The sequence below is a fragment of the Mus musculus genome, chromosome 1 (genome assembly GCF_000001635.26).
Source record: "Mus musculus strain C57BL/6J chromosome 1, GRCm38.p6 C57BL/6J".
Lineage (NCBI taxonomy): Eukaryota > Metazoa > Chordata > Mammalia > Rodentia > Muridae > Mus > Mus musculus.
The window spans coordinates 150,449,022-150,468,159 of record NC_000067.6 but is presented as its reverse complement, the minus strand read 5'-3'; the positions used below and the strand labels follow the sequence as shown (position 1 = coordinate 150,468,159).

General features: G+C 40.3%; 2 protein-coding genes across 7 annotated transcripts in view; one reads left to right on the top strand and one right to left on the bottom strand.

Annotated features, from left to right (window-relative positions):
- The first annotated feature begins 1,938 nt into the window (after positions 1-1,938).
- On the top strand, positions 1,939-18,748 carry Prg4 (proteoglycan 4 (megakaryocyte stimulating factor, articular superficial zone protein)). 5 transcript variants are annotated; one of them, NM_021400.3, is made up of 13 exons: positions 1,995-2,011; positions 2,564-2,662; positions 5,941-6,063; positions 7,389-7,508; positions 9,868-10,011; positions 10,553-10,672; positions 11,823-14,108; positions 14,620-14,697; positions 15,801-15,937; positions 16,150-16,306; positions 16,711-16,911; positions 17,272-17,397; positions 18,079-18,748. In NM_021400.3, exons 2-13 carry the CDS (start codon positions 2,587-2,589, stop codon positions 18,174-18,176), a joined length of 3,666 nt encoding a protein of 1,221 aa, NP_067375.3. In that variant the 5' UTR covers positions 1,995-2,011; positions 2,564-2,586; the 3' UTR covers positions 18,177-18,748. The 5 variants fall into 5 exon arrangements, with proteins under 5 accessions (XP_006530026.1, XP_006530029.1, NP_067375.3 ...); NM_001110146.1 differs by lacking the exons at positions 9,868-10,011; positions 10,553-10,672 and having other exon boundaries at positions 11,823-11,909; positions 14,040-14,108; XM_006529963.1 differs by lacking the exons at positions 9,868-10,011; positions 10,553-10,672 and having other exon boundaries at positions 1,939-2,011; positions 18,079-18,295.
- Positions 18,225-19,138, bottom strand: part of Tpr (translocated promoter region, nuclear basket protein) — a 57,134-nt gene continuing 56,220 nt past the window's right edge. For both annotated transcript variants that reach the window (XM_006529065.3, NM_133780.3), the window contains exons 51-52: positions 18,922-19,017; positions 18,225-18,428 (exon numbers count right to left, since the gene is read on the bottom strand). In XM_006529065.3, the coding sequence (XP_006529128.1) occupies positions 18,373-18,428; positions 18,922-19,017 (152 nt within the window). In that variant the 3' untranslated portion in view covers positions 18,225-18,372. The remainder of the gene's footprint in view (positions 18,429-18,921; positions 19,018-19,138) is intronic.

The following is a 19,138-nucleotide window of genomic DNA, read 5'->3' as shown; positions in this document are numbered from 1 at the left end:
TTCATCCATCAGGGCCTTTTATGTACATGATATGAACTTATTAATGATTTTAAAGCAGCAAAAACCTTCCTTAGCCTCAGCTCCAAAGGAAACACTTACCACAAATATACAACAGGGAGTTGAGCTATAGACTAAGATATATTCAGGGTCTACAAGGTTTCTGGAACTCTTTCCCTGTAGCTGCTTCAATCATTCCCATAATTTGTGTCTGAAGAGCTTTCTTTAGAGCATGAGCAGAAATCTACACACCACGGATCTCTATGGGCAGAGGGATTCAGGAGTTTCTGCATCCAAACTCCAAGTCTCCATGAGAAAGAGACCCTGATCCAACAACGTGTGTGTAGTTCACATTCCTCCTCGCAGTCTTATCAGCTGAGACTGATCTGCCCAGAAGCTGAGGGAATTAACTCCGTGGGTTCTGAGGTTGTTGCTAGGGGGATGAGCAGACAGCCTCTATGTTCTCTTTACGCATTCATCTGAGAAGTCCGCATATGTAAATATAAAGGATTAAAATATAATACAGTGGTTACATACTGAAGTGATGGGTTTACTCAAGCGTGGGGTATCATAGAAGGAGGAGGGAACTCAGATGCCAAGTCATGGGTTTGGTTCTTGGTTCTGAAGATGGTCATATTCTTTGCTAGTCATTTTATCTTATTTATGAAATACAGATGATGATATTTCTACTTAAAAGTATTGTGTGATCATTAAATGCAATGTCTACTAAATATATAGTTAGATGGCAAAATTCAGGTTAGAACAGTTTACCTCCCCAATCATGTCTTGTTCACACACCATCTCGGTGAAGCACTAGGCAGTAGGTTAGCAGTAGACTACAGATACATTTTTCAGGAAATCAATATCTGTTAGTGTTCAGAGACAAATGGACAGCTAATACCAGTACAGTACACTACATTTGTTGACTGTAATCTTAAATGTGACTTGGATTGACACTGGGCAAGTATTTGGAAGGTGCTGAGACCTAGATGAGAATTTATGTGAGATAAGAACAATACGAACAAGGATATTTCATGTGCAAACGGAATAAAACTTGCAGCTGAGCTGAAAGGTTGTTGGCATACACTTCCTTAGGCAGGGAAACTACACTAGGAATGTAAAAGATCTTTCTAAACACTGCTGGTTTTAAGATCTTTCTAAACACTGCTGGTTTTAAATAAAAGGACTATGGGAAATACAGTTTTCATTTTGTGGCTGTTTTTGTTGTTGTTGGTGGTGGGTTTTTTGTTTTGTTTTGTTTTGTTTTGTTGAGACAGACTCCAACTGTGATGTTCAGTCTGGTCTCCAATGGCTAGGCTTGTGAGTCTCTTGCCTCAGTCTCCAAAGAGAGTAGATAGGACTACAGGCTGGTGTCAGCGTGAATGAATTTCAATAGTGTTCTAATGCAAGCTTTTTCATGGTAATGAAGCCTCAAACCCCAATATGTGGATATTTTACCTTTAGGTGAATGGAGAGCATTTTTTTTTTTCTGGGCCCCAAAGAAATGAGAATTCAAGGAAGGAAGGAGGAAGAGGAGGAAGCAGCAGCAGCAGCATGATGTTACATTATTGATATAAATTCATGAGCTTTTTCATCCCAAGCTAACATTAGCGCTGTATCAGAAGCACCTCACTGGGTTTAACTGCCAAGAGAGAAAGAAATGGCGCCAGCTTGAGGAGTTTAGAGTTGCTGCTTTGCACACTGCTCAAAAGCTTCCAGAAGGGTTTACCATCTCAGAACAATTTGTTCACTTCACTTAGAAATTAGAAATGTGTTTTGGCCAATAAATCTAACTTTATTTTGTAGTAGTCATTTTTCTTAATGGAAGTGTTTTCCAGATGTTGCCTAAGTCTAGTCGTCTGGGACCTCATCCAACAAATGAGGAAAGCTTGATTTCATAGGTTGTCACTGTTGATTTTGCCTAACCTTTGGACTAATTGGTTCATCCCAGTCCATTTGCACTGCTATATAAGACTTCCAGCACACTGGAGAAATTTATCTCTCCTTTTTACAGGTAAGTGTCGGGGTTAATATGCTTTTTGTAGAATTAAAGTGTGTCTTCATTAAGTGTGTTTGAAAAAAGTGTGTTAGAGAGTTTTGAAAAGAATCATACTTCTGTGAGATACCTTTTGGAAGCCTGTGAATTTATACTGAGTTAAGTTGGAAGGTTGGAAAGACAGCTTGGCTACTTTTGCTAACCTCACTTTCATTGAAGCTGCTCGTTTTTATCTCCAGGACAGGATTTAAGCCCCGCACTGTGAGTACAGACTGCTCTTCCAACATGTTCTAAAATAAGCCTGTTTTCTGCTATTAGTCTGAGGTATTACAGTGGTTGGCAATTTAATTGAGATGGCTTGTTTTGGTTTTTTTTTAAATTATTATTATATTAAACAGAACAGTGACTATCTCAGGAATTCAAGCTGATTGCCCATAGCTTTTGCTCTAAGGACGGAGTGGCTTGTTATTGAATTACATTTCGAATGTTTCTGAATGCTGTGCATGATAGACACGTTATTGAGTGGTGAGATTAAAGAGCGGGTTTCTGATGTTTTTATTTTATCTCAAGCAAGGGCGTTGCATCCGAGAACCATGGGGTGGAAAATACTTCCCGTCTGCTTGTCGCTGCTGCTTCCTGTTGTCTTGATTCAACAGGTTTCATCTCAAGGTAACTTCAGCGTCAAAAGCGCTTCTATTCAGTCACTGCTACTAAGCACCCAGTTGGCTTTTATGGCAACAAAACCAACAATATCTTTCTCAGCATATGCACTTCAATGATTTAACAATGTGCAGCCCTGAACTTGAAAGGCACGCAGGGCATTTGTGTGTTATGGAATTCTCATCTTTCCTTCTGCTTGTGAGAGCGCTGGAGGAGTTCTGAGTTTTGATAAAAAATAATGCTCCTTCTCTGTCCCCTCCGAATTAAAAAATAAAATAGACATTTACATAATAAAATCATGCTGGAGACACATAACACCATCAAAAGAAATGAAAAAAAAGTAATATTTAAGTAACAGGTTATGGTTGTATGTTGACAAATTTGGTTATGTTGACAAATTTAAAAAAATGTTCTATTAGCATTTTAAGTTCACACACAAAGTAATTGGTTTCATTGTGATAGTGTGTTTGTATATATTTTGCCTGTAAAAATATGGATTGGCTCACAAGTTAGCATGTCATCTCTATGGACGGAGCGGGCAGATGAATGCTCTCTGTATCACTCTATAGTGCTTGAGCTACAGAAACACTCACAGGAGATAAGACTTGTCAAGCCACAAGAACTCCTTTGATAGGATAAGGAAATATTTAGATGTTGGCCAAGGAAATTTGTAAAGAAAAAATTCACATTTTATAAACCTATATTACTACCATATATTTACAATAACTAGGTGTGTTGACAAATTTAGCTGAACTTTTGCATCAAATAAATTGCTATAAAGCATTATAAAGTAATAAATTATTACTTTAGCATCATGCTGACATAGATAGCATAGTATAGGGCACATTTACAGTGTTTCAAATGGAATTTTATTAGCCTTCAATGCTCTCTCTTCCTTGTAAGGGACTAGTCACCCTATTATGGGCTTTACAAATCTGAATGCCACTTCTTATTATAATATTGCAAAGTTCAGTCCTTCCGAGTTGGTTCTGGGTCAGCTCCTATTTAGAGAGCCTGCTGTACACTCAGCATAGCCAAGGTGGAGCGAGCAGACAGCATGAGGGTCAAGTTACTTAGTCATAGCAACATGCATCTTTAATATATTGTGTGCTCTCTTTAACATACTCAGCATGAGAGAAGGAAAATAAGGATCTGTAATTACTACCGTGGCATTTTATTTTTAAGAGAGACATTTCTGGTAAAAATTTCTAAAAGTCTCATTGAATTGGAACACAACAGATGACAGCTTGCTGGAGCACGATTTCAGAATCACTCAAATAAGACAAGCTGGAGAACCACAGGAACCAGGTATAAATGCCGAGTTAGGAAATGATGGCCACAGTCCCCTGCCTCAGACCCTTCAGCCTTCTCATGTGGTATTAAGATTCTCAACATGGCTGTTCCTTTATACACTCCCTTCCTTTGTGAAACAATGCTTATTCATTGAAAGTTTGTGAAAATTAATATGACAATCAGTGGGACTGGGAGATGATGGTTTGGGGCTATATGTCTGATGCACAAGCATGAGGACTGGATTTCAGATCCCTGGCACCCACATGCAAAGCTAGATGCAGTGGTGCATGCCTCCAACCTGAGCTCTGGGAGCCAAGCCAGGCTGATCCTGGAGCTTGGTGGCTAAGCAGACTAAGTCCAGCGGCCAGCCCTGGGCTCAGTGAGACATCCTCGCCCAGAAAATAAGGTGGACCGTGACAGAGGAGAGCAGACATGCATGTAACACACTCACATACACACACACACACACACACACACACACACACGCATGCACACACACATGCACACTCATGCACTCTAGTGGTTTAAGAAAACAGCAATAAGCTTAAGACTAAAACAGACCCCCTATGAAAAATAAGTGATGTGTTCTAGATATCTGCAAAGTGTAAAAGCATAACCTTTTGATGTTGTTTTGTCTGCTTCTCCTGCCTTCTCAACCTCTTCTCATTCTTTCCCCTTTATATATAATATATGTATTTACATACATACACTATATATGCGGTTTTTTGTATGTGTTGTGCACATATGTATGTAAGCGGTCATTCTCAGAGCTATCCTGCTCTCTATTGTTTGTGTATTAAGACTTAAACCTTCCTGGATTCTCTTGAGTTTTTTTTTTTTTTTAGTGTGTTTCAACATCTGCCTATGGATTGGGACATTCCAGAGGGTGGATTCCATTGTTATCTTTTGGGGAGGATTTTGCGGTGTTATTTGCCCATTGGTATTTAGAAATACTTGAGGCTACTTATTTCACCCTCTCTTTATTGTTTGCTTGTTCCCAAACACTAGGTTCATGACCCTTATAGGCACACCCAGATCCTATGTCAAGAAGTCTCTCTCCCTCCTCCCAACAGAGAGCAGCACTTAGGAAGTCTGTGCCGGCCCAACTAGCCTGCTTAATTTCATCGAGAGAGGCGATGAAATTAGTGAAGGCTTCTACTTCAAATTCAGATACATGAGTTTGAAGTCAAAATGGGCTATTTGTTTAGGATAATTATATAACTGATTATCCCAAGTCAGGCATTTATGATAGTAAATGGGATGTACAAATAATGCATATTTATTAGCTGATATCTATTAGTTGATATTAGTTGATACACACAGATATATCTATATTTATCTACATGTATACACACATATTTATACACATATACATTCAGTAACTTACTGTGTGTCATTGGAGAAGTTATTAAAATTTCTGTTATCTTTTTTTTTTTTCTAAGACAGGGTTTCTCTGTGTAGCCCTGCTGTTCTGGAGTTTGGTCTGTAGACCAGGCTGGCCTCGAACTCACAGAGATCCTCTGCCTCTGCCTCCCGAGTGCTAGGATTAAAGGCGTGCGCTACCCTGCCTGGCCTGTGTCATCATTTTTACCTTAGATAGGGCTAGTAATACTTTTTTAGAAACATTTTTGTAAGTCTTGGAGAGCACGCATGACTCAGTACTTGGCATAAAATGGCCACTAGTTATCATGATGGCAGCAATCTCTGCAATTATAACTGCCATCCTTCCGTCAGAATTACCACCCTGCATGCAAGCATTACTTAGCTTGATTTTCAAAGGTGCATCTATAATCCCAGTTTAGTGACAATTAAAGCGACATCACTAAGGTTACATAAAGGCTTGCCCAAACATCAGCTATGTCCATTCCTGTGCATTCTTCCCAGCACTGCCCAGTGGGTAAAGCTCCCCTTCTCTGGTGGCTTTGTCCTCCTTCGTAGGTCTCTCCTGTTCCAAATGGTTTGGCCGTGTTTACCCTAGTATTGTATACTTTTAGATTTATCAAGCTGTGCAGGGAGATGTGGGGAAGGGTACTCTAGAGATGCCACCTGCAACTGTGATTATAACTGTCAACACTACATGGAGTGCTGTCCTGATTTCAAGAGAGTCTGCACTACAGGTATGTTCTGAGAGCTGGGCGTGGTCTGTCAAGTCTGCTGTCCTGAGCCTGCTTTTGTACCCCTTTGCAGCTCTGTTCTTCCTCCCTCCCACCTCCTTTGTTTAAGCGTCTTCTTTCCTTTACTTGCATAAGTGTTGAAGTGCACTGTACATATCTGAGGATGGTTTCAAGGCTTCTGATTACTAGGGTAGTGAACGGAAGCCTGGGCGTTTGTCACTTGCACATATGTATTGACTGCTTGCATGTGCAATGTCTTAAGTAAAGCTTAGTACTGTGACTAGGTAGGTATCGAGTAAAAAGGAAGGTGTACTTCTTCGTTGATGGTTGAGTTTTGATTGCTTAGAGATGAGCCTTTCAAAGAGTTTCATCAAAAGGATCAATAGGCATAGAACTTTTACATAGGCTATTTGAAGTTTTGGTAGTAAATGCATTTCTAAATCACCTGAAGAGAATCTTTTAAAGATCAAGAAAATACCAGGCTGAAATGATCAACTGCAAAGCCCCAAAGTTCTGAATTGTGAGTTGTATTTACTATTGAACGAAATTTGAGGCATTTCAAGAAGTACTAGATTCAGACACATATAATATGCAATTTATAAACGCTATAACTAAAATCTGTAAAAGTTATATTTGCACTAAAATTTGCATGTGGAGATGGTAACTATAGTGTTATACAGTCTGCGTGTTGGGTAAAGTATTTCAAGCAGGCTTTGGGAATCATCATACTTTCCATCAAAGTTCCTTCTGTAACAAGCAGGCCTCCTATCACAGTGCACACCACAAGGTTAACTGAAATCTTTCAATCTCATTCTATGCCCAGTTTGTCATTTTAAGAGTCTCTGCATTGCAAGTGATTTTTGACCTGAGCAGTAGCTTGCTCAACTAGTTTATTGGGATATATTGTTTTAAGATATGAAGATTGAATTAGTACTAATTTATTACAAAGAAATGGTGTCAGTGGTGTGAGAAAACAAAGGACCTCATATGTAGGGCAGTTTGCTATTTTCTAGTTTTCTATTGTTTCTATGTGTCACATGTGTAAGACTCAGGGCAGCACTGAGCTGTCTCTTGGCGTGTTACAGGGGAAAGAATGATGGCCCAGCTCATCAGATTTCTTCCCTGACTTAGGCTGCCTCTGTTAGGACATCATGCCTTTAAAGTTAGTTTTTCGTAGTTGATGATGTGAGTGCTCCAAATTCCAAATAGGAGACTCAGAAGTGCACCACCCTTGAGACTCTAGTCAGCTGTCAGATGAGAAATGCTACAAGGTATGTAAGTATTGCTTTGTGACTAATAATCCACGCTATCTGTTTTGCCCCGGGCAGAGCTCTCCTGCAAAGGACGCTGCTTCGAGTCCTTCGCTCGAGGGAGGGAGTGTGACTGTGACTCCCAGTGTAAACAGTATGGCAAGTGCTGTGCAGATTATGACAGCTTCTGTGAAGAAGGTAAGAACCAGGGCCTCAAGGCAGGGCTGCTCAGCCCAGCCAGCCAAGTCCATGCCTTGGCTTCCCTGATGGCTAACACACAGCAGACAGAGTTCTTGATTTTACTAATATACAAGCTACTTCATAATACTTTTGTTTGACAAGGACAAATGAAAGAAAGCGTCCTCACAAAAGCCCTAGAAGCACCAAGATCCCTGGCTCACTAGCAAGGGGGTCATGGGCTGAGTGTACAGCCTTTTACCTTCCAGGGTGCCTCCTTTACAGTTGAAAACTTGTCCCCACATAATGGGTACTGACTTCATAAAATCAGCTATCCTTAGAGCTCTCTGTGCTTTGAGCCGTAATGTGTGGGTATATATGTAGAGGCGGAGTACTTCCAGCTTCTTCGTATAAATTAAGTAGTTACCAACTTGACAAGCAACTCTGCTAAAAAGTTAGTACCTCGATTAATTAGTTCTTATGTTTCTTTCTATCCCTCCTGTCTCTTCAGCAGTCCCTAGACAAAGCTGGTGAATGACAAAGTCGATAAAAGGGACAGGGACAGTCTTATTTGAACCATCTCTGGCCATTACACCTTGAAACAATATTCTCATAGTATAACTAACCCCCCTTTTAAAAAAAATAAAATGATAGAATGCCTTCTTCTCCAATGTTTGTTCTTAACCATTCTTTGCCAAAATATGAGTATCTGTGGAGGCAAAATTGAGATAAGTATTGCTTGCATAATTTGACCATGTTTTTTAGTTAGGTTAGGCCTCCTAGTTTTGTTTTTTTTTAGAATGGTGGAAACTTAATCAGCAGAGTTGAGGGCGGTTTCCTAGCTGGTCAATATTTTTACAGGAAGTATTCTAAAAATACTAGAGACAACGCCCTTATTTCAAAACCCCAGAGCTCAGCACGCCTGCAGCTTTCAGAAAGCACCATGATTGGGAGATATAATTCCTCACTACCTTGATAATTATTTTGGCCATGAGACAAGCCAAAACCAAACCAAACCAAACCAAACCAAACCAAACCAAACCAAACCAAACCAAACAAGACCCTCCCTCCCAAATACTCCAAGAAGTTGTTTTGGCAGAAGATGGGTAGGGAAGAAGATTGGGTGATGATGCACAGAGACCATCATTGTAAATACTCCCAGTGCCCTGTGCTTCCCAAGTATACCTAGCACGTGGAGGAACCGAGGCAGTGCAAGGCAACTCCATTCAGAGATTTCATGAAGATAGTCAAGGTCCCAACTGAAAATGAAAGAATTCTCCAGAGCTTCAGAACTTCATTTAAAACAGCATTGAAATTTACTGCTAAGTTGTCTCAGGGTTGCTGTAAGTACTCATTATTGGGATCTATCTAAAAATCATAACACTCTGAGAACTGGCAGGAGTTATAGCAATCTAACCGATTCCCAGCATGGGTAGAGAGAAGCCTGAAAGGTTATCAGCTTTGGCCACAATCACGAACGAGTACCGGCAGAGCTGTTACTCAACTTGGCATTTTGTTAAGGGGGAGGAGAAAGAGGGCGAGGTACAGTGTCCAGTTCCTGGAAATAGGAAGAGTTCTGAAGGGATGGTGGGAGCACCAGGATGTATGTACCACTTTTCTTACCCATCTCCACTGCTGTTTTCTTCTTCAAATCTCCCTCCTTTCTTCAATTCCCAGGAATACCCCATGTTTTCTCTTTTAGATGCCAAGGAGTGGGGTGAGGAAGGGATAAAAGGCAAAGAAGACACATGTCAAACCATTAACATGTGTTAAGTTGGGAAGGGCAACATGTCTGTGGAAAACCATAACGTCTGGGCTTATGAAGTCTTCAAAATATGCTCACACAACTTTTATAATAATCAAGGCACACTGGCATTATTTGACTTAAATTCACATGAAAACAGGAAAAATATATTTGTAATTCTGAGTGCATGATTTTTCCCATCATCCATATGCAGTATTATGTTTATAATTGTGGAATCATGTCAAGATAGATGAAGCTCATAGAATTACAACTTGTTTTGGGTGGGCATTCCTCTTTAGAAATGTTGGATACACATCTCACTTAAAGCCAGGAAAATGTTCAGTAGTTTGGCCTCTATTCCAAGGTCAAAGAGGTAGACACCCATAAGCCTACAACTAACATTTAGAGGGTTGACCTCTTGGGACTCTTTTCTACCATAATTTTCCAGTTTGAGAATCACTATTTTATAGCAATGTGTTCTCCGAATTATTGGAGTTACTTGAGTTGGGCTACAAGCTGTCCTGTATTGACATTTATCGGTATTACCTCTTGAAGCCCCAGGAATCCACCTTTTTCAGTTAGCACTGCTGATGAACCTAAATTGGATGTTAATCAATCTGTCTTGCTTGGCCTCAGTGCATAATCCCACATCACCATCTCCAAAGACTGCACCTCCGCCTCCAGGAGCATCTCACACCATCAAATCAACTACCAAACGCTCACCCAAATCACCAAAAAAGAAGACTAAGAAAGTTGTAGAATCTGAGGAAATAACAGAAGGTAGGAAGATGACAGCCATCACTACAGGAGATTTCTTAACTGAAATAACCTGTAGGTGGACTATTCACATGAATATCCTCAAAGGGTCATCTTTTGAATCATGAAGCACTCACCATATTTTTTTTTGTTTACTTGATTTAAATTAAAATCTAAGCCAAAATATAAATCCTTGGGATATTTATAGACCTTATTTACCAAACCCAGCATGGGACTTATCAGAAGAGGCAAATCTCCTGGAAAAAATGAAAGCTTATACAGAAGTTTTCTCTATTTTTCACAGAGTTAGACTGTGTAAATTTTAGCAGTGTTGGAGAATCAGGAGAAAGGTCTACTGTTTGTATATGTGATGAACTAAGATGCCTTGCTTTTAGCTGACAGCTTTACAAAGCAAGTAGTTGCATTACCCATAAAGTGACAGCACACTCCAATGCTCGAAGACCAACTATCAGCAATTCTTGTTGCATGTGGACCAGCAGTTCTTTTTGCTTTGCTTTGTTCTAAATCACAGTGAGTGTGATCAAACTTTTTATTTGATTTATAGAACATTCTGTTTCTGAAAATCAAGAGTCCTCCTCCTCCTCCTCTTCTTCCTCTTCAACTATTCGGAAAATCAAGTCTTCCAAAAATTCAGCTAATAGAGAATTACAGAAGAACCCAAAAGGTTTGAGCATTGATAAAGATCAAAGACTCTATCAATGCCATGTTAAAAATAATTTTTCAAAAAGGAATGTGTGTTGATGGAACGGTTTGAGATCTTAATATTTGGGGAGTATGTAACTATGGAAATAGCTTAAAAAGTGACAAATGAATAGACCTTATAGAGAATCAGTGGTAAGCAGCTAAGTAACTCTTCACAGCAAGGGATTCAAAGATGCTGTAACTGTAGAAACAGGACGGTACTGGAGACAGTAGTTTGTGAGTCTGTTGCAATTCTTGTCTATCTGATCACTGTCTTCTTCTCTCCCATCCCTGCTTCCAGCTTTTGTTTTCCCTTCTATGATTTTATTTAGCATAAACTTATATAGTGTTTCCCCCAAAATAATCCTTGACATTCTCTTAAACCTCCAGGGAAAGGCAAGATTATCACTCCTGTTATATTGCTCTTTATTATTTTCCTATTTTTAAAATCACATCTGTCACACTTCTATCTGAAAGTTAAGAATAGGCTGTTTTTTCCTGAAAAGAGATTCCATCTGATCTGTTATTTGTATTTCCTGAAATTCTAAAATATATTCTTTCTCTAGTAAGTACTAGAATTTTGAGGAACATTTCTCTGGGTGATGGTAGTTTCTCTGAAACATTCTTCAGTCTACTAACTAGACAGTCTAACTTCAAGTCACTGCAAGAATCCTGCTCTTGATGGAAGTGGAATACAAATTTGCTAAGCAGAATTCCTATCAGTGAAAGGCTCTTTGGGCTTAGTAGTTCCCCTAAAGGGTAGTTGCTATGGGGAATTTTAAACAGAATCTATTGCCTTGACATCCTAATTGCCTACATTCTGTGAACTATTGACAGCTCATAGCCCTATGTATTGCAACTAGGTTCAGCAGAAGCTAGTCAGTTGCAAAGACTGGAACCAAATCCTCAGTAGAAGCCTGTGTAGGAGTTATTATAAAAAAGGTATTAGAGGTTGGAGCCACGTTTCTAGGAAGGAGGGACAACACTGAATACTATAGAATGGGGGCGGGTAGCATGTGTGGGCCAAGTGAGGGGAAAAGAACATGAACACAGACACGCATTCATACTACTGATCACTTTGATGACTTCAAGTTGCCACTTCAAAATAACAAGATTTTATTTTTTCTCTCTAGTAAAAGATAACAAGAAAAACACTCCTAAAAAGAAACCCAATCCAGAACCGCCGGCTGTGGATGAAGCTGGAAGCGGGCTGGATAATGGTGAGTTCAAGCTCACCCCACCTCCTCCTGACCCTCCTACTACTCCACACAGCAAAGTCACCACATCTCCCAAGACTACAGCAGCAAAACCAGTAACTCCTAAACCCAGTCTTGCACCTAATTCTGAGACATCCAAAGAGGCATCTTTAGCATCCAATAAAGAGACAACAGTTGAAACGAAAGAGACTACTGCAACAAATAAACAATCTTCTGCCAGTAAAAAAAAGACGACTTCAGCTAAAGAGACACGGAGTGCAGAGAAAACATCTGATAAAGATGTTGAGCCCACATCTACAACTCCCAAGAACTCAGCTCCCACTACTACCAAGAAGCCTGTTACTACAACCAAGGAACCAGTTCCTACCACTCCCAAGGAGCCTGAACCCACAACTCCCAAGGAACCACCTCCAACCACCAAGAAGCCTGAACCCACCACCCCCAAGGAGCCTGAACCCACAACTCCCAAGGAGCCTGAACCCACCACCCCCAAGGAGCCTGAACCCACCACTCCCAAGGAGCCTGAACCCACAACTCCCAAGGAACCACCTCCAACCACCAAGAAGCCTGAACCCACCACCCCCAAGGAGCCTGAACCCACAACTCCCAAGGAGCCTGAACCCACCACCACCAAGGAGCCTGAACCCACCACCACCAAGGAGCCTGAATCCACCACCCGCAAGGAGCCTGAACCCACCACTCCCAAGGAGCCTGAACCCACAACTCCCAAGGAGCCTGAACCTACAACCCCCAAGGAGCCTGAACCCACAACTCCCAAGGAGCCTGAACCCACCACTCTCAAGGAGCCTGAACCCACCACGCCCAAGGAGCCTGAACCCACAACTCCCAAGGAGCCTGAACCTACAACCCCCAAGGAGCCTGAACCCACAACTCCCAAGGAGCCTGAACCCACAACTCCCAAGGAGCCTGAACCCACAACTCCCAAGGAGCCTGAACCCACAACTCCCAAGGAGCCTGAACCCACCACGCCCAAGGAGCCTGAACCCACAACCCCCAAGGAGCCTGAACCTACAACCCCCAAGGAGCCTGAACCCACAACTCCCAAGGAGCCTGAACCCACCACTCTCAAGGAGCCTGAACCTACAACCCCCAAGGAGCCTGAACCCACCACTCCCAAGGAGCCTGAACCCACCACTCTCAAGGAGCCTGAACCCACCACGCCCAAGGAGCCTGAACCCACCACTCTCAAGGAGCCTGAACCTACAACCCCCAAGGAGCCTGAACCCACCACCACCAAGGAGCCTGAATCCACCACCCGCAAGGAGCCTGAACCCACCACTCCCAAGGAGCCTGAACCCACAACTCCCAAGGAGCCTGAACCCACAACTCCCAAGGAGCCTGAACCCACCACGCCCAAGGAGCCTGAACCCACAACTCCCAAGGAGCCTGAACCCACCACGCCCAAGGAGCCTGAACCCACAACCCCCAAGGAGCCTGAACCCACAACTCCCAAGAAACCTGAACCCACAACTCCCAAGGAGCCTGAACCTACAACCCCCAAGGAGCCTGAACCCACCACCCCCAAGGAGCCTGAACCCACCACGCCCAAGGAGCCTGAACCCACAACTCGCAAGGAGCCTGAACCTACAACTCCCAAGGAGCCTGAACCTACAACCCCCAAGGAGCCTGAACCCACAACTCCCAAGAAGCCTGAACCCACCACCACATCACCCAAAACCACTACTCTGAAAGCAACAACTCTTGCACCCAAAGTAACTGCTCCAGCAGAAGAGATTCAGAACAAACCTGAAGAAACAACTCCTGCATCAGAAGATTCTGATGATTCTAAAACAACTCTAAAACCACAGAAGCCAACCAAAGCACCCAAGCCTACCAAAAAGCCAACCAAAGCACCCAAGAAGCCCACCTCTACCAAAAAGCCAAAGACACCAAAAACAAGAAAACCAAAAACTACACCATCTCCTCTAAAGACGACTTCAGCAACACCTGAACTGAATACCACCCCTCTAGAAGTCATGCTGCCAACCACCACCATCCCTAAACAAACTCCAAACCCTGAAACAGCTGAAGTAAATCCAGATCATGAAGATGCAGATGGAGGTGAAGGAGAAAAACCTCTGATTCCCGGGCCCCCTGTGCTATTCCCCACAGCTATTCCAGGCACTGATCTTTTGGCCGGGAGACTCAATCAAGGCATTAACATCAATCCCATGCTTTCAGGTAAGAATCAGTTACTTTCCTGTTCTAGTATCTCTCTACTGAGATTCATGATCTCCAACACTAACTTGTGAACTTATCAAACTTGGTTATAGCTTCCTTACAGGTGATCATAGAATATTTATTATCCAGGAGACTGAGTAGTAATTAGCATCAGAAACTTAGTGTTGGCTAACTCCAGACATGTCTGTTGGGAGCAGAAATGGGGTAGAGAATGTCAAAACTGAAATGACTGAAAACGTCAGAGTCTAATACCTCATATACATGAAGATCAAGATAATCTGGCCTCTTACACTTATTTTTATGTAATATTCCTGAATGGTGTTATGTTAGGTAAGCAGAACTATGGAACATGACCACTTCCTTTTCTCCTCACTAGATATTAGAGGGTAAACAGGAAACAGAATCCTGTAAGGATTTGAAAAGGACAAATTGCTTTCCTCCTTCTGTTCTATATTAAGTCTTTTGTTGATTTCTTCCTTCTGTTTTGTATTAATTTCTTTGTTGATTTAAGATGAGACCAATTTATGCAATGGTAAGCCAGTGGATGGACTGACTACGCTGCGCAATGGGACATTAGTTGCATTTCGAGGTAAGTTATGAATATATAAACCTGCTTCTTACTGCTTTGTGTTGGCATTTTCCGAGAACAAAGTCTCACGGTGCCAACTGAACCATATGATTCTACAGTAAATGAGAACACTATTAATCTAGGTACAAAAATGCAACAAAGAACCTGACGTCTTATCTCTTAAGGTTTCTTTGTGTCTCTGCGTGGATAGGATTTCAAAGTTCCAATTTCAAATTAAATGAAGTGATAAGAGATTTGCATTCTCTGAACAATTTTCCTAGAAAATTACTCCTCCACAGTGAGTGAGGTAGTACTTTCCTTGTTCCGGAGTTAGAGAATTAAGTACATTTCCCATGGTCTTTGTTATTTTAGTCTTCTTTAGAGCACAGATTAACGATAAAAAATTATGCACAGTAAAGGTCCAATAGGTTGTACTAGTCATTAAGTTATGACACCAACTCTATATTGCAAAGACACTGACACCCAGAGCGCTCTAAGTCACAAAGGCAAACAATTCTCTTTAGGGAAAGTAGAAAATGAGCTGATGAGCTGACTCAGTGGAAGAAGGTAGACTGTCAAAGCCTCGTGGCTTGTATCGACCTTTGACACCTACACCAAGGCAGGAGAAAACCGACTCCCACTGATGCCTACACTGAGGGAGGAGAGAACCAGCACCCACAAGTTGTCCCATGGCCTCCACATAGACCCTGTAAACCCAGATACATATACATACATACATACATAAATAACCAAATCAAATTAAAATCAAGGTGGATGTGGTAACACACTCCCTTAATCCCCAACATCCAGGCTGTGGAGGTAGGTGGAGCTCTATGAGTTCAAGGCCAGCCCAGTGTACAGATGGTCTCAAAAGAACCTCAAAACTTCAATTAAAAAAATTAAAACTAGAAACTAAATTATTTCAAAATATTTTTTGCCATACTTTGGATCTAAGAAATATCTTAGAAATACACAAATATCCTCTTTTTCACCTGGCTCTAGGTCCAGGCACTTCTTAACACATTGACTCCATTTTTCTTTAGAACCATCACGTTTCTTTTCCTTTTCTGTGAGGACAGTTTAGCATTCAGACTGCAGACTGACAACGTCTCTTTAATTTTTAGGTCATTATTTCTGGATGCTGAATCCATTCAGACCACCATCTCCACCACGCAGAATTACCGAAGTTTGGGGTATTCCCTCTCCTATTGACACAGTTTTTACTAGATGTAACTGTGAAGGAAAAACTTTCTTCTTTAAGGTAACACAAACACTGGGAAAAACTGCAGTTGCACCTTGTCATAACATCATCTTAATCTTCAGCTGGAAAAGGATACATTGTTCTCTTGAAAAATGATCTGCTTATTCAAATTCAACCCATTTATTGTATTCTCCCTACACTTAATTCTGAGGATGAATTCCTGAAACATGCCTACAAAACCTTTGACATCATTTTCTCCTTTAAACAACCAGGATTCTCAGTACTGGCGCTTCACCAATGATGTGGTAGATCCTGGGTATCCTAAACAAATTGTCAAAGGCTTTGGAGGACTAACAGGGAAGATAGTGGCTGCTCTTTCAATAGCCAAGTACAAGGACAGGCCTGAATCTGTGTACTTCTTCAAGAGAGGTATGTATCACACAATTGTCAATGTGACACTATTTTTTTAAGGAGTCTTTTCTTTTTAATTGCTAGATTTACTATCAAAAAGTATTCTTAATGGTAAGAATAAAGTAGCTTTAATGAATAAATATTGCAGGCCATAAGAAGTATTTAGATTTCCTGAAATGTGAACCATCAAACAACTGGACTTTCAGATCACTAATAAAAAGAATGCAATTTGTTGAATTCATTTGTTCAACACATATTTCACGTCTTAGTTATTACTATATTTCAAGAACGGCATTAAAAGTAGCCATTACTAAACATATATTTGTGAAGAACCAAAAAATAAAAAAAAAAGTAGAGGCAACTGTAACCCATTCTTGAGTGGATTACATGGGAGTTTGTTGTGCTTTCCCACTGTGTAACAGGTGGCAACATTCAGCAGTACACTTATAAACAGGAGCCAATGAAGAAGTGCACAGGGAGGCGGCCTGCCATCAACTACTCGGTGTACGGGGAGGCAGCACAGGTCAGGAGGCGCCGCTTTGAGCGTGCTGTTGGACCTTTCCAGACACACACCTTCAGGATCCATTACTCGGTGCCCATGAGAGTTTCTTATCAAGACAAAGGTAATTTTCACCATGTCAAGAGTGCTGATCATTAAGATTAATAATTTCTTATGAAGTCACCCTTATTACATATAAGTATTGGCCATGAAAGTACTAACCATTTAGGCTTATTGATGTAAAACAAATTCATTTGCCTTACTGAGTAATAACTAAGACCAATTCTTTGTTGGTAAAGAAAGTAGTTTATTTAATCCTGTTAATTATAGCAAACAACAAGCACTGTATACAAATCTGTATCCCTCAAGACAGCCCTAAAAGTGAGGTGTAATGTCATGGCAGAGAACAAACTCAAAACCTAGGTTTATGTAGCTCTAAGGTTGTAAACTTTTTCAAACCTTTTATTAAAACTTCTGCCCGCAGGTTTCCTCCACAATGAAGTCAAAGTGAGTACAATGTGGAGAGGGTTTCCAAATGTTGTTACTTCAGCGATAACACTGCCTAACATTAGGAAACCTGATGGCTATGATTACTACGCCTTTTCCAAAGGTAAGTTAATTAACAGTCTTGTGAACTTCAAGTTGATCTCACCCGAGGAAGCGCAAGTGTAATTTAAATGGAAACAGCAAGTGTACAACAATGACTGTAAGTAAGAAACCCAACTTCAGTGCTTACTCAATAAGAAGGGTGAGACTGTTACACTAATTTTATTTAACTGGAAGGAATGCAGACCAGTTCTACTGTATTGTTAGGACATCAGGAGAAAACTGGTATGTAGAAACTGTACTTGCTGCTATGACAAGTGACTCTTTTAAGACAGCATGTATTATTACAGTCTACAAGGTATTCAAGAAATTCATGGGACCCAGTTTTATTAAGTAAAGTTTATTGCCCAGGACACTTAATTTTGAAAGACCAGTTATCTAAATTATTCTGCCTATGATTCTATAGTATGAATTTCTAAGAAATACATTTTTAAAATGGTTAAAGCCAAAATCTTTTAAATTGTCTATTTTAAATATTTATTTAAAAAAGGTAGAGTTGAACCTAATATTACCTGAAGGATGCTGAAAAGTTATTCCTTCCATCATTCTAAATTATTTTTTGTCAGAAAGTTAATGACATCCACTTTTGATATTGAAATGATCCTGACTTTGAATACAACACTCAATACAAACTTAAATGTTTTACTTTCTTTTTAATTAAAAGGATGTTTTCTCTTTTATTTAGATCAATACTATAACATTGATGTGCCTACAAGAACAGCAAGAGCAATTACCACACGTTCAGGGCAGACCCTCTCCAAAATCTGGTACAACTGTCCTTGAACTGATTGACAAAGAAGAGTCATCAAAATGAAATGAAGAAAACAGTGATACTTTTTGACATTGAAATACATTTTATTAATAAAGAATGTTGAAATGAGCATACCTATTTAAATACAAAACAGTTCTCAACTTGACAATCATTATATTAAAACAGATTCGTCAATCTTATTCACATGTGTCACAGTTTAGAGATCACTTAATTAATATTCCCTCTATTTATTCCTCCTCTTCCTCCCATTGCATGGCTTATACCTGTAGAAGGAAACGGCAAAATTCATTTTCAGTAGAAATATCTAAGATATGGATATAAAAAGATATTCTCCATGTTGACTGGTAATTATTATAGCTGGGTTACTAGATTTATGATGTTAATACAGTCTAAATGAGTTATTTTGAAGAATGTGAAAATATTAAAATCTTCTATTTCTTTACTAGCTACTAATAGCCACAAAACTTTCGGTGCAGAAAACAAAACAAAACAAAACTTAACACCATAAGAATACAGATAATGCACAACATGCTAACACTTGATTTTCCAAATCTTTTTTTGGATCTAATGAAATAAAATACACCAATTTTAAAAACACATTCATTTTATAACTATGACAACTTGCCTAAAAGAAGCTTTCTGGCTAAGTGTCACACGATCAACATGTAATTATAAATCAATCCTTAGGTTTACCTTAGAAATTGATACAAATGCTATTATCCCACATATCAAGTAAACAGTATGCCAGAAACTCACCTCTTTGTCGGTTAAACTGACGACCACGAACACCCTGTCTCAAGGTTGTCTGAAGTCTTACTCGTCTGAAAGGCTTCGGTTGACTACTACTGGTATCTACAGAAAGCATCAAGACATGTGGAAAGCAAGTTTAAAAAAAAAACAGGAAAGCAGCATTATATAATCATTAAATCACACAAAAACAGATGTGCCATTTGTTTTCCACATTCAAGTCTAC

What these genes read in the sequence shown, in the direction of transcription:
- Prg4 (NM_021400.3), top strand. Translation starts at nt 2,587, where the DNA reads ATGGGGTGGAAAATACTTCCCGTCTGCTTGTCGCTGCTGCTTCCTGTT. An exon ending in CAAGAGAGTCTGCACTACAG is followed by an intron (nt 6,064 to 7,388) that starts GTATGTTCTGAG and finishes TGCCCCGGGCAG; the next exon opens with AGCTCTCCTGCAAAGGACGC. An exon ending in AGTTTCTTATCAAGACAAAG is followed by an intron (nt 16,912 to 17,271) that starts GTAATTTTCACC and finishes TTCTGCCCGCAG; the next exon opens with GTTTCCTCCACAATGAAGTC.